Source organism: Cyprinodon tularosa, unplaced genomic scaffold (assembly GCF_016077235.1).
Source record: "Cyprinodon tularosa strain WSP-4 unplaced genomic scaffold, ASM1607723v1 ctg59, whole genome shotgun sequence".
NCBI classification, from domain to species: Eukaryota; Metazoa; Chordata; class Actinopteri; order Cyprinodontiformes; family Cyprinodontidae; genus Cyprinodon; species Cyprinodon tularosa.
Window position 1 is genome coordinate 1857201 of NW_024039329.1, and position 12728 is coordinate 1869928.

Genomic DNA, 12728 nt, shown 5'->3' on the forward strand with positions numbered 1-12728 from the left:
TAGTATACAAAAAGAATAAAACAAAGTAAAACCTCTCAAATTGTGCCAAAAGCCAAGGAAAAAAGATGAGTCTTAAGAAGGGACTTAAAAACAGCAAGAGAAGAGGCCTGTCTTATGCTCAGAGGCAAATCATTCCACAGCTTAGGAGCTGCCACAGAAAAAGCACGGTCTCCTCTGAGCTTGCATTTTGTCTTTGGGACCCTCAGAAGCAACTGATCAGCTGACCTGAGGGATCAGCTGATCCCTCAGGTTTTATGTAGGAAAAAAAATGGTAAAAGTATTTCTTCTGCACAAATTTGTTCTTTGATTTTTCAGGAAATTTACTTGTATTCTTCGGGCATTTAATTTGTTCAAATACCAGAACTTATACATAAAGTCTGTTTGCCAGCATCATTTCTAAACGTTAAATCTGATGTAAGTATGCAACAATTACTCAGTATTCAAGTAGCCTTTTTACGTAATACTTTTTTACTTTTACTTGAGTAAAAAAATGTTAGGCAATGCTATTCTTAGTTGAATAAAAGTTTTGTGAACTCTACCCACCTCTGGTGGTAACCCTCTAAGCCTTTTATCTCCTTAAAGTAATTTGAGCGCAAATTTCTTAATCTCCTAAAAGTTTGAATAAAAACATTAAATTTAATCCTCCTTGGTGGTAAGGAGTAAACAACTACAATTCCTTTTTTTGGATTTTTTTTTTATAATACACTAATTATCTTTTATATTATATATAAATTAGCAGCAAAATATGGCTAAGTAAATACAAACAAACACAGTATTTAAATTACCACTTTGTAGTCCCTTCTGCAACTTAAATATTTAGACTGCCATACTACAAATACAACAGAGGAAATAATAAATAATTTAATATATCCCCAGTGGGACTCTCCCTCTTTTAATAAGTCTTTGATATGCAAAGAGAGGGTGAGGCGATGAACCCTCCCACTATCAATCAGATGGAGAGAAGCGCCCCTCCTCTTTGCTGATTGGCAGGAAGCTTCTGGGGACTATGGTCCCGTTTACAGATTGATATGCCGGGAAACATTTCAACAATGTCACAACTATACCAGTCTTGACCTCCCAGATACCCCCGCTGACCCTGATACATGCTGGAGAAAGCTGAGGCTTTGGAAGACAACATAAAGAAGTAACATCTGACATCTTTTATGTGAAAGAAGAGTCGACAATATAGCCTTTTCATATGGCTGTTAAAAAATCTTTCTGAACTATCCAGTCTTTTGATGGCCAGAAAGCTCCTCTTTAGAGGTTAGATAAAAACAAATCTCCTACCTGTAGGATGTCATCAGGGCTTTCTTGAGCTGTCGCCACAAAAAGTTCATGGCGACACACCACTCCCTCTGCCAGAAAGTACTTTAAGATCATGCGGGAGTAGCTGTCATATCGGTCCTCCTCTAAGAGAGAAACAGAGATGAGAACCATCAGATTATCATAGATGGAAATGACAAAGTAAAGAAAAAACACGAAAAACATAAATACATTAGTCACTCGTGGCTGTCTTATTCTTTATTGATTTGAACACCTCACCACCTGTCTAGCGGTTCATGCCTACATCTCCGCTGCTAGCTCTAATCGAGGTAAGGACCAACTTCTACCTGCCTACTGCAGGCAAAACATGATGTAGAAATCAACATGGCACATGAACACAGGTGTTACACTTGGATATGAATTTGAAAGGGAAAAAAATGACATCTCTGGCTGTTTTGCCTTTTTCGACTTTTTCGACTTTTACCTGGCTCTTCCCACGCAGCAGAGAGGTACCTTGGTGGTCAAAACAACTGACATGCAGAGATGGAGAGTAAAAGAGCAGCAGTTGTCAAAAGCCTTCCTGACACCTGGTTCCTTTGAATATCTGAACTTTTGGTGGCATCCCTAATGGCAGTGGCATTCCTTTCACTTCTGTATTTGGATTGTCAGTAGCAATTAATCTTTTTACATTTAAGAGAAAGTTGAGTTTTCAGATGGTAATCCTAGAAGAATTGACATGACAGCCTTTAGAAGGCGGGCTCTGCCATTAAAAGGACAGGTAAATACCTCCTAATGTAAAAATTGCCTCCACAAGCCCTTCTTATTGTACATGGCATGCTTTCAACATGACAAAGCCCCTCATCAGCATCATCATCATTACAGCCAACAGCGGAGGGCACATAGCTCTGCCCAGCATGCCACTGCTGGTTCCTGTCACCGTCACCCTTTTGCAAAGATTCCATGGGCGTTTCCTCACAATGGCAAACAGTGGGCACACGCACAAAGGCAGCGGTGACAGCTGAGGCAATGGGTATGCAGCTGACAGCTTGGGAATTACATCCTGATGTGTCATCCTCAGACATTTGGAGAATTCCCCCACCCTCCACTCCGCTCTGCCTTGTCCGCATCCTCACCTACAGACTTCAGATGGCCGAGGAAATTCCACGGCTCTTCAATTTGTTGTCGGCAGGACTCCCTGTTCTCTTATTGATGGGTTTTTAGGTCAGCAGGCCTTTGTGCCTTTCACCAGGCCCCACAAAGACTCCCAGATGGGCCCTCTCAAGATGGGGCCTATTGTGGTTGTGTTTCTATGGGAGCATTACAAATGGAACCTCCAGGAGTCATTAGGCTGTTGAGGCAGGGGGTATAGGGAGGGGGGCTGGAGGTGGCGGGGTATAGTAGCAACAGGGGGTGGGGGACGGTTATGTCTTCGAGGTAGATCAGTCACTCTGGACAGTCATAGGATGATTTTCCCCACTTGTTTTACTTCTTTTTTTGCTTTTTCTGACTAAGATCACAAAAGTGGGATGTCTGAGCTTTATTCGCCTTCAGACCAGGAAGTTGTAGTGCAAGGTTCCTGAATAATATCTGCTAGAGCTGCAGGGAACAGAGACAAAAAATCTAGGTCAGACGTTTTCTTCCTATACGTCTTTGCTTAAGGAAAACATTTTTTATGTGCTGCATAGAGTGGGCAAGAAGATGGACATTAAATAAATAGAAGAATTGTTAAAATTATAAATGTTTAATTCAGTTTAACTTTGAATTCTGTTTATCAGAATCAGAATCGGGTTTATTGCCATTGTTAGTGAAGAAGTTCACAACTAGGAATTTTTTGTGGTACAGTCGTGCAACATGAAACGTATATGAAATAGTAAATAAAATTATAAAAATCTCTAAAAACACTAGGGTATAAGGCATGCAAAAAATATACTAATATATACACTTAAGATGGTGTTGAAGTAAAAGTTGTCAAGTAGTTCAGCTCATACAAGTGGTTGGTTGATAAGGCTTTTGATTACATTTTTGTTCATTTTCTGGTTGTAGTTTTTTTAATGAACTTATAGGATTTGCTTTCTTTTGTACTGATTAAATAACAATCTTAGTGGAAAAAGAGTCGATCAAGTTAAACATAAATGTTTTGGTTAATCTAAGTTCTATCTTAATGTAAGCCTTAACAGGTCTAATATGCCATTAAAACTCAAGATATGCAAATAAAACACATATTCCATCTATAAACACTTCAATCTACGGAATTCTTTGCTTTCTGTCGGATTACAAACTATTACCTCGATCAAATATTCTGAAGCAAATTTTTTTCTTTTTTAAGTAGGGATGCATAATAGAGGGCATCAATATCACTATGAGCCAAGTGGCATTTTTAAGCATATAAGTTTTGGTGCAATAAGTAAAGTATATTTTTAACATTTTTAAAAACCAATATTTCTTTCCCGTCTTCAAGAGGGTATTTGTTTGGTCATGTGGGAGCGATTGTGATATAGCTCACGATTGTGGGTGAATACCTGAGGCAGAGAAGCAATGTTAGCAACGTGGTCAGTTTTTCATGTCCAAACGTTAGGGAAATAAATTACATTGGTAAATATGGGTTTAGGGCTGCAACTAATTATTTTTTTGCAAATCGATTAATCTGTCAATTATTTTTTTAATTAATCGATTAGTAATCGGATAGCCAAAGCTTCCTTAAAGAAGGGTTTTTTACGAAATTAAACCAGGTGAAACTCAAACTTTTCCACTGAGGAGTTATGGGTAGAGCATTTTGACAGACGAAATGTTTTTTTCCATCTTAAATGCGAAATGCTTTTATATATATATATATATATATATATATATATATATATATATATATATATATATATATATATATATATATATATATATATATATATATATATTTTTTTTTTTTTTTACAATTTTGGTAGAATTACTGCTCTAAGTGGGTTGCTCTGTCTACTGAATACAGTACTAAATTAGTTGAAACTATTTCCATAATTGGTTAATCACGATTAATACGATGAATTGTTTCAGCCCTATATAGGTTCCAGGTTTGATTCCCGGCCCGGGGTCTTTCTTCATGTAGTTTGCCTGTTCTCCCAGAGCATGCGTGGTTTCTCTCCGGGTACTCCGGGTTCCTCCCACAGTCCAAAAAAAACCAAACAAAAAACATGACGTTTTGTTTGATTGGTTTCTCTAATTTCTCCTTAGGTGTTGTGTGTGCATGAATGGTTGTTTGTCTTGTTTGTCTCTGTGTTGCCCTGCGATGGACTGGCAACCTGTCCAGGGTGTACCCTGCCTCTCACCCATTGACAATTGGAGATAGACACAAGCGTCCCTCGTGGCCCCAGCTGTGATGGAAAATGGAATGGATGGCATAATTAGAAGGCATGAGTTCAAAGGAATCTTTAGATTCTAATCATTCAGCCTGATCGACACATGTCTGGTTAAAACTACAGGAACCGTATTTCATCCTCTTTTGAAATCACAATTCAAAAGTTTTTCATTTTTGCCTCTAAATTGCCAAGAACCGTAAAGCTGCTGCTCTGGAGCCAAATATATAAAAGAGTTTGAAATCATTCCAGAAGTACGTGGCATTTGAATCAAAGAAGCACTAATATAACAAATGAGCAAAACCAGAGGTGCTCAGAATAAAACAAACTAGGCAGCTTTTTTATTTGTCTTGCTTGCAAAAACACAAGAGATCCTGAGACAGCGGCCATACTGGTGAGATCCCCCCTCTGGGTGACAAATAAGGACAGACAGCTCAAGACACTTCAAAGGCAGACAACGACCAGTCTGATAATTTTATGTCTGTGTCTCACAAACAGGCCATCATGGCTAAGGGGGCAGACTGCAGCCGACGACACAACACAAACAAACACACACACTCCAAACTCCCCCTCCACTCCACCCAGGAAAAAAAAAAAAACACAAAAAAAAACACACACATCGTGCACATATGCTACTCTTTCAGAGGCAAACACAAGAGAGTGCTCAACACACACACTCATTTCACCTTTACTGTGTCTCTCATTACCAGATGAAACCAACCGTACATTGATTCACAAAATGGAAGGGAAGAACGCATTAGTGTGTAATCACTGACTCCTGCATCGATTGGGGGGATGAATTAAAGGGCAAAGCAATATCATCAGTTGGTATAGGCCTTGGTTACACACAAATTACAGCTTCAAGGGGAAACATGACTACCTTAACCTCACTGTCCACCAGTGCATATAGCCTAGCCTACAATGAATGATAATAATAATAATAACACAGTGGAAGACCTTTAAGGCCCTAGAAAACCCACTTGTGATTTATGTTATTCTGAAAACTTCTGCAAAACATCTGCAGAGGAGCATATTAATGAAGGAGCAAGCGAAAAGTGTGAACACCTGGGACTCTAACTGGAGACCTTCAGGTGGTCTATTAGTCTATATTTCAATCTGCTTGAAGGTAACGTCCTTCTAAACAGAGCCTGTGGACGATTACTAAAAAAAAACGTTAGGAACTGAGTTGACATGTACTTAAGGTTTTAAAGTCTATTATGAAAATGAGTGAAGTAAAAGGGTTTCCAGAAAGACGGGTAGACTAACAACTTTCGGTCTTGGAATATGGCATACATATTTTTTGTGTAGTGCTGTGAAAAAATATTTCACCCCTTGTAGATTTCTCTTGTCACAGTTTAAATGACCAAAAAAAATCCAACTAATTTCAACATCGTAAAGGAATGAGCTCAGTAAATGCAAAATGCAGTTTTCAAATATGGATGTAATTTATGAAGAGTAGAAGCAATTTTAAACCAATGTCAACATGTGGATAAATACATTCCCCCTAAACCCGTAACAGATTATGCTGCTCTTGGCATTGCTGCAAATATTGTTTGGCAGCCGCTTCGGATGTTATCATCCCATTAAATGGCCGTTATTAGCAGTTATCAGTCGCATAGAATGGTTTCATTTTGGAGGCACAATACACACTACCGAATGAATCCTAATGCTATCCTAAAGTAATTACTTTTTTCCCAAAGAATTTCAAGTCAAGTCAAGTCAGGTCAGCTTTTATTGTCATTTTCTACATATGTACAAGACATACAAGGGAAATTAAATTACGTTTACTCTCTGCAATATACAAATATACAAGAAATATACAAGACTGACATTTAAAAACTGACATAAAGTGCAGGACATGACAGGTAACAGTGGTAAGATAAATATAAATATGAAGTATAAACATTACAATAAAAAGCAATAAAAACAGCAGCAATAGTTTGTTCCAGGCTGAGGTAGTGCAGGTAAGGTGCAGTCTCTGGTACAGTGTATGTGTGTGTGTGTGTGAGAGGTGAGAGGTTTATGTATTTAATTGTAACCTGAACTTCATGTTAGTAGTTCTTCATCTTTTGTAAAAATAAATTTAATCAACATGTCCCTTATATCAGCAACCCCTCCCAAAAAAATCTCATATCCTGTCAACTAAGTTGTTTTTAAACACCACATTAAATCGGTGTGACTGAAACATGTGGAATTCACTCGAAGTAAAGCTTTTAGGAAGATAGACTGTAAATAAAGCAGGTTAAAAGTATAAAATAGGTAAAAAGAAAGTGAAAATTAAAGTTTTAGACATGGCCAAGGTGGCTATCAACAACAAGCTGCATAATATCAGCCATAAGAGAGGTAGAGGAAGCGCAGTATGAAGCCATTCTATGGGACTGATAACCGCTAATAACGGCCATTTCATGGTTGATCACATTCGAAACAGGTGCTTTTGCAAGAGTTTTTCTGTGAATTTTAGTCAGACACACTAGAGAGTTTGAGAATCATTATCAGTTTAAGCTTTGTCACTAAATCGTAATCGCAAAAGACCATACTTTGACTACTTCAGAACCTTCAATTTATCCCCTTCTAATTGTTAAACCATCCAGCGGTTCAGTCATTGGTAGTCCTCTGATCACTACTGTGGTGATTATCCTACAGGACATTAATGTACAAACATAATTCTTCTATCAATTATAAAAAGTCGTCCAGGTCCAGATGTAGCACAGCGGGCCCAGAGGTCGACTCCACCACCATCGAGCTTGTCTTTAGAACAATGTTCTTTTTAAAAAGATTTTGGGCATTTTATGGCAAATGTAGAAGAACACACTCTCTAAAATGGTTACATTTTTTGCATCTGTCTTGGAAGTCACTGAAGGGAAATTCTAACAGCTTCAGGTTTTTCTTATATGTCAAATGGTAAAGTCACGTTTGAGTTTGTTTTTGTTCAGCAGGGGTTCTGGATTTGAAATTCTTCATTTGTTTGCCCAGTTTGAGTCCTGGGAAGGTTCTCTACTCTTCCATCTTTTCTCTTTTTGATGACAATGGATTTTACTGCGGCTTGATGGGAGTATAAAAACCGTCCAAACTTAGTACTAACTACTTAGCGATCTTTTCTAAACCATATCTTTCCCCAAGCCATCCTGGATATAATGTTCTGGGTGTGATGTGCTGCTTTTGAACATATTTGAGCCTTTTTGTGTTATCAGATGGCTTCCATTTAGTTTTTGTTTTCTTTAGTTTTGTGTAAAGAAATGCTGGACAGTTATCTAACTAGAAACAGACCTAACTAGGAATACCGAGCCAATAAAATGTGTTAATTTACATTTGATTAATAACTTAGCCAGGAGCTGAAGGGAACTGAGCAAAGTCAGAAAAAATATGTCCCTAAATATTAAGATAAATCATCTTTTAAGGATGGTTAAGATTTTTCCACATTTCCTCCGTTCATCTTCCACACTTTTAAAAGCAAACTAGATATGCAATGAGCTTCAAATGCAGTGATTCAAGAATATTTCCAAAAACAACCATATTTGGGATAACATGTTGTTATGACTTCCATGTTTGCATTTATATTTTTATCCCGGACCGTCCTGCCCAGAGCCCTGATCTCAACACTACAGAAAGGAGAAATCAATTCTAATTTGGGCTGAATGATTTTGACAAAAATCTAAATTACAATTATTTTATCCAATATTTTGATTTTATTTTCACCTAACCACAAGCTTGTAGATGTTTCACCCCAGGGTGCATAGAAAATAAATACCTCTACTTGCATGCATGGATCTGTAGATAGCTGCAACTCTTTCCACCTTTCTATGTGGCGGCAAACCAACCTTAAACATATTACTGCTACCTAAAGGGATGGAATAACAAATTTAACGTCTTACTTTTATTAAATATAATGTGACTAAAATTGAAAGGCTCTGTGATTTGAAAACGACGTTTTTGAAAATTGCATTTATTCTGCAAATGCAATTAATTACCCAGCCCTAATTCTTATCAGACTTTGTAGAACAGTGTTTACAGAAGAATTAAAGTTGCTATTGCTTGGCACAGAGTCAATCAAAACCTGGACTGTATAAATTAGGAAAAAGGTTTCATGAAGGTTATGGACATATACACAGTGTAATTATCAGTCATTCTACCATAAAAGACCACACAGTAAACTTGGAGCTGATACAATTAATTACTGGTCCTGTGTTGGGAAAAAAAAAACTTACATGAAAAAGAATCTTGTAATGTTCAGATATTATAAATTAAAATGTGCATATCCTTCCTTGTTATATATACACATATTCAGTGTATTTTATATAAAAAAAAAAAAAATAACAGACCAACACCAAGCAGTATATAAGTCTCACCTGGACGGAAACAATCTATAGTTGTTGAAATTATTAACATTAGTGAAAAGTGTAATGTATATGTATCACGTATTAAGCTCTATTTTCTGCAAAACCTCTTAGAATAATCTAGAGCTTCCATTTAACTATAGAAGTGAACTGAATGACAAAACCAAGTCAAACTGAGTTTATTTCATTGTCAGAAGAGAAGAAAAGGTTCAGTAAAATCCTGAAGTGAAAAGCGGATAAATAACAAATAGCATCAACATCAACGGGACGCAGTAATTGGACCATTAATATATAACTATGGAGAGATTAAAAGCAGGGTCGTGTTATTAATTAATTTTACAAGCTTTGAATATATGACAATTTATTGTTTGAAGCATTTGGGATACATCAGTTAAAATGTGGTAAGACTGGGAAATGGCTGCTAACAGATGTTCTGAACAGATGCATAAAGCTAATAGAGACAAACTCCAAAATAGTGACAACTTAAACTGCAATGAGAGGCAAATCTATAGACAGCTGATTCAGTCAGGCTGAAAACAAATGCAAGTGACGCTTTTTAAATTGACAGGTGAAAAGATTAAAACCATGTAATTTAGTCTTTTACCTTATAGACATGTGCTACACTGTGTTGGTTTATCTTATATAATCCTTAGATAATTTGTTTTGTTGTTGTTGAGATTTTGAATATACTGTGAGAAAATGTCAGTGTTTTTGCAAAGTACAGAATAAAAGCCCAAATACTAAAACAAGCTGAAGTTCCACAGAAAAGGTTACCTTCATTAAATATTTAGCATTTAAAGTACAAATATCAAGTTTTATCAACTTTAGTCAGTAATCAAAGTTGGATCGCCTGAATAATTTATCTACATAAACGGACCGAACTAAAAATCATTCTTGAACACAACATATGACATAATTCCCTAAAGATTTGAAACTTATTTATTGATCAATCTACTATGATCAATGTTGTCAACATTGATCAATGTTTGACTGAGAAATTAATTTTTATTTGGAATGATATGTAAAAATCTGACCACTGGGGAGATATGCTCTTTTCTACGCCTGGAAAATAAACACATTCAGCTGCAAAAAGGCAGTTTGAAGAAAACAGCATTTATACCTTCATCACTATAAGCCATCTTCTTTATTTCTAGATAAAAATACAAAACAAATACAAGCTATTTTATATACTTAAGCATTTTATATACTTTAAAATACTTAAAATCTTATTTTTTCATTTCCAGTGCCAGGTAAGGGTTTAAACCTTTTATTACCCCTTGGGTACATTTTTAAAAAGTGCCACTAATGTTTACAACAAGTTAAAAAACAATACAAATATCTTTTAACGCTGATTCTACCAAAGCAAAACAATACAACTGAGAGAGGAAAAAAAGGTACATTTGAAAAATTTTAAGATAAAGGCTTACCAATGAGAAGCACTGTCCCAACAGCTAACCCACCACCTGTTAGGAAAGAGAAATATATTAGAACAAAACATGATGCTAGAAGTATTTTTATAAAAGGGCAAGTTAAGCAAAACAAGTATCATACTTCACAAAACATACAGCAGCACACATTTTAGTTGTTTTTTCCAATGCCTTAATGATTATGAGTATGATCTATAACATATATTTTGATAAATTGTACAGTTCTAATCACATTAAGGTTCTATACCTTACAAAAGTTTTTTTATTATTATTTTGGATTATTACAGGAGTGTTTCTTTGTGTGATGAAACAAAAAAATAGTATCTGAAAATAACTGCTTTACACCTGGGAATACCATTAACATATCATTTTTGCTATAAAAACCCATATAGACACACACACACACACACACACACACATATATATATATAACAATAAACTAATGACTTGTAAAAACAGTTTTCTACTATTTTTGTTCTGCTTCCTTTCATCTATTTAAAGTCAATGCCTAATTAAATGTACTTTTCTTTTTCTGCTTTTTTTTTGCTTCTGGACTATTTTTGGCTTCCAGCACTTTTACCAAGATGTAACCAGGCTGCACAGCATACCTGCTACAAAGTTATATGCATGGAAATATTAGTGGAATAGAGCTAAATAATTAAAAGAACAGCATAGAATGCTGTATATTTTCCGTAACATGTCAAAATAAGCAAGAGCTCAAACTGAGTATCATTTTGATTTACTGCCTATTGACTAGAGGTTGATGCTGTAGATGCTGAATATAAAGGGATGTTTCCATCAGCAGTAGAACTGAATGAAAGAGGTGATGTATTAGACTTAGCCAATTGAATTCAAATAAATTACCCAAACATGTAAGCAGGGATCATTTCTAAACTTTATGGTAAAAAATGAAAACCTGCATGGAAAAAACAAATTCATTTAAATCTTTAAAGTCAAAAATGAAGATATTAGCTTTCTAGAGTGCCATTAATCCTACCAGCAATAAACCTCTGAGATAATGTTTATAGAATTCCCCCCAACAGACACATGATTGGAATTTATAATGTTCCCCTCGATGCATACACAAGTAAACACATCTAACCCAGAAATAAGAGGTACAATTTGCCTTAAGAAAGAAAACTATGAAATTAAGACTTAAGTTTAGATTAACAAGGCAAATAAAAATTTATTTTGATAATGGATTAATCTGTTGAATTTTCGTTAGATTAATCAATTAATAATTGGATAGCAAAGTGTTACTTAAGGAAGATTCTGTACAGAATTTAAGGCATTGAAGCATTTGAGGAGTTCTGGATAGGGCATATTGATAGACAGAAAAGGCTTTTCATCTTAAATGCAAAAGGTTTACATATATTTTTTTTTACAATTTTACTATAACAGCTTGGAGTGGAGTTGCAGCTAACGGGATGTTTAGAATCTCTGTACTCTAGTTAAAGGTAATTCCGTAACTAAATCAGTTGAAAATGAGTTTGATAATCGATGAATCAGGATTAATTTGTCAGTTTCAGCCCTGTTTTACATATGTATTTAAAAAAATCTTTTAAAAATCATATCATGCCGTCTGAATGGGGCGGGTGCACTTCTCTAAACTGAAATTAATTAGAGAAGGGGAAACATTGTTGAATAAGGAGTGATGTAAAAATAACTGAAATGTACAATATTAACTCAAAGAGAGAGCCTATAAATGTTTACTCTATTCTTCTTTTGCATACAAAGCACATACTTATAGATAACTGCGATACATGCCCATTGTAAACTATAAATAACATTTTAGAAATCCCTTTAGATTTAAAAAATAAACTGTTTGTTTTACTAAGCTGATATAACGTTAACTATTCTGTTTGGAGAAATATTACTGACTTATCAAAATGTTTCATCTAAAACATGAATGATCTTTCAGAATCAGAATCAGAAATATTTTAATAATCCCAGAGGGAAATTACTTCTTTAATACAATATGTAAATACATGCTTTTAATTATCTGATGAAATGATCTATATCTATACATTTGCTTTTGGGATCAATTCAGCTCCACGTCGGCGGGTTTCTAGTATCTTTAAACTCTCATAAGGTTGAAAATGTTTCAAATTGTGTAGAGCTGTGTGTATCCATTAGAATCGATATTAGCATGTGTAGCAGCCAGACACTGACCGAGCAGATAATCCAACGACGTGACACCGGTGGAAACCAAGAGTTGTCCATTTTGGACCGAAGGTCTCGTCCCGGGAATTGAGATCAGTTTACTCCTTGTTTTCTTCTGAAAGCTCGTAGCATTAACATGTAAACGCTCACTTGATGGTTTACACACATTGTTCATGGGAGCTGCCATATTGGCAATAATG

At 35.6% G+C, this 12728-nt stretch overlaps 1 protein-coding gene across 2 annotated transcripts in view; it reads right to left on the reverse strand.

Annotated features, from left to right (window-relative positions):
- elp4 (elongator acetyltransferase complex subunit 4) overlaps positions 1-12725 on the reverse strand; it is a 75665-nt gene extending 62940 nt beyond the window's left edge. For both annotated transcript variants that reach the window (XM_038306726.1, XM_038306725.1), the window contains exons 1-3: positions 12538-12725; positions 10366-10401; positions 1288-1409 (exon numbers count right to left, since the gene is read on the reverse strand). In XM_038306726.1, the coding sequence (XP_038162654.1) occupies positions 1288-1409; positions 10366-10401; positions 12538-12715 (336 nt within the window). In that variant the 5' untranslated portion in view covers positions 12716-12725. The remainder of the gene's footprint in view (positions 1-1287; positions 1410-10365; positions 10402-12537) is intronic.
- Between the last annotated feature and the right edge of the window lie 3 nt (positions 12726-12728).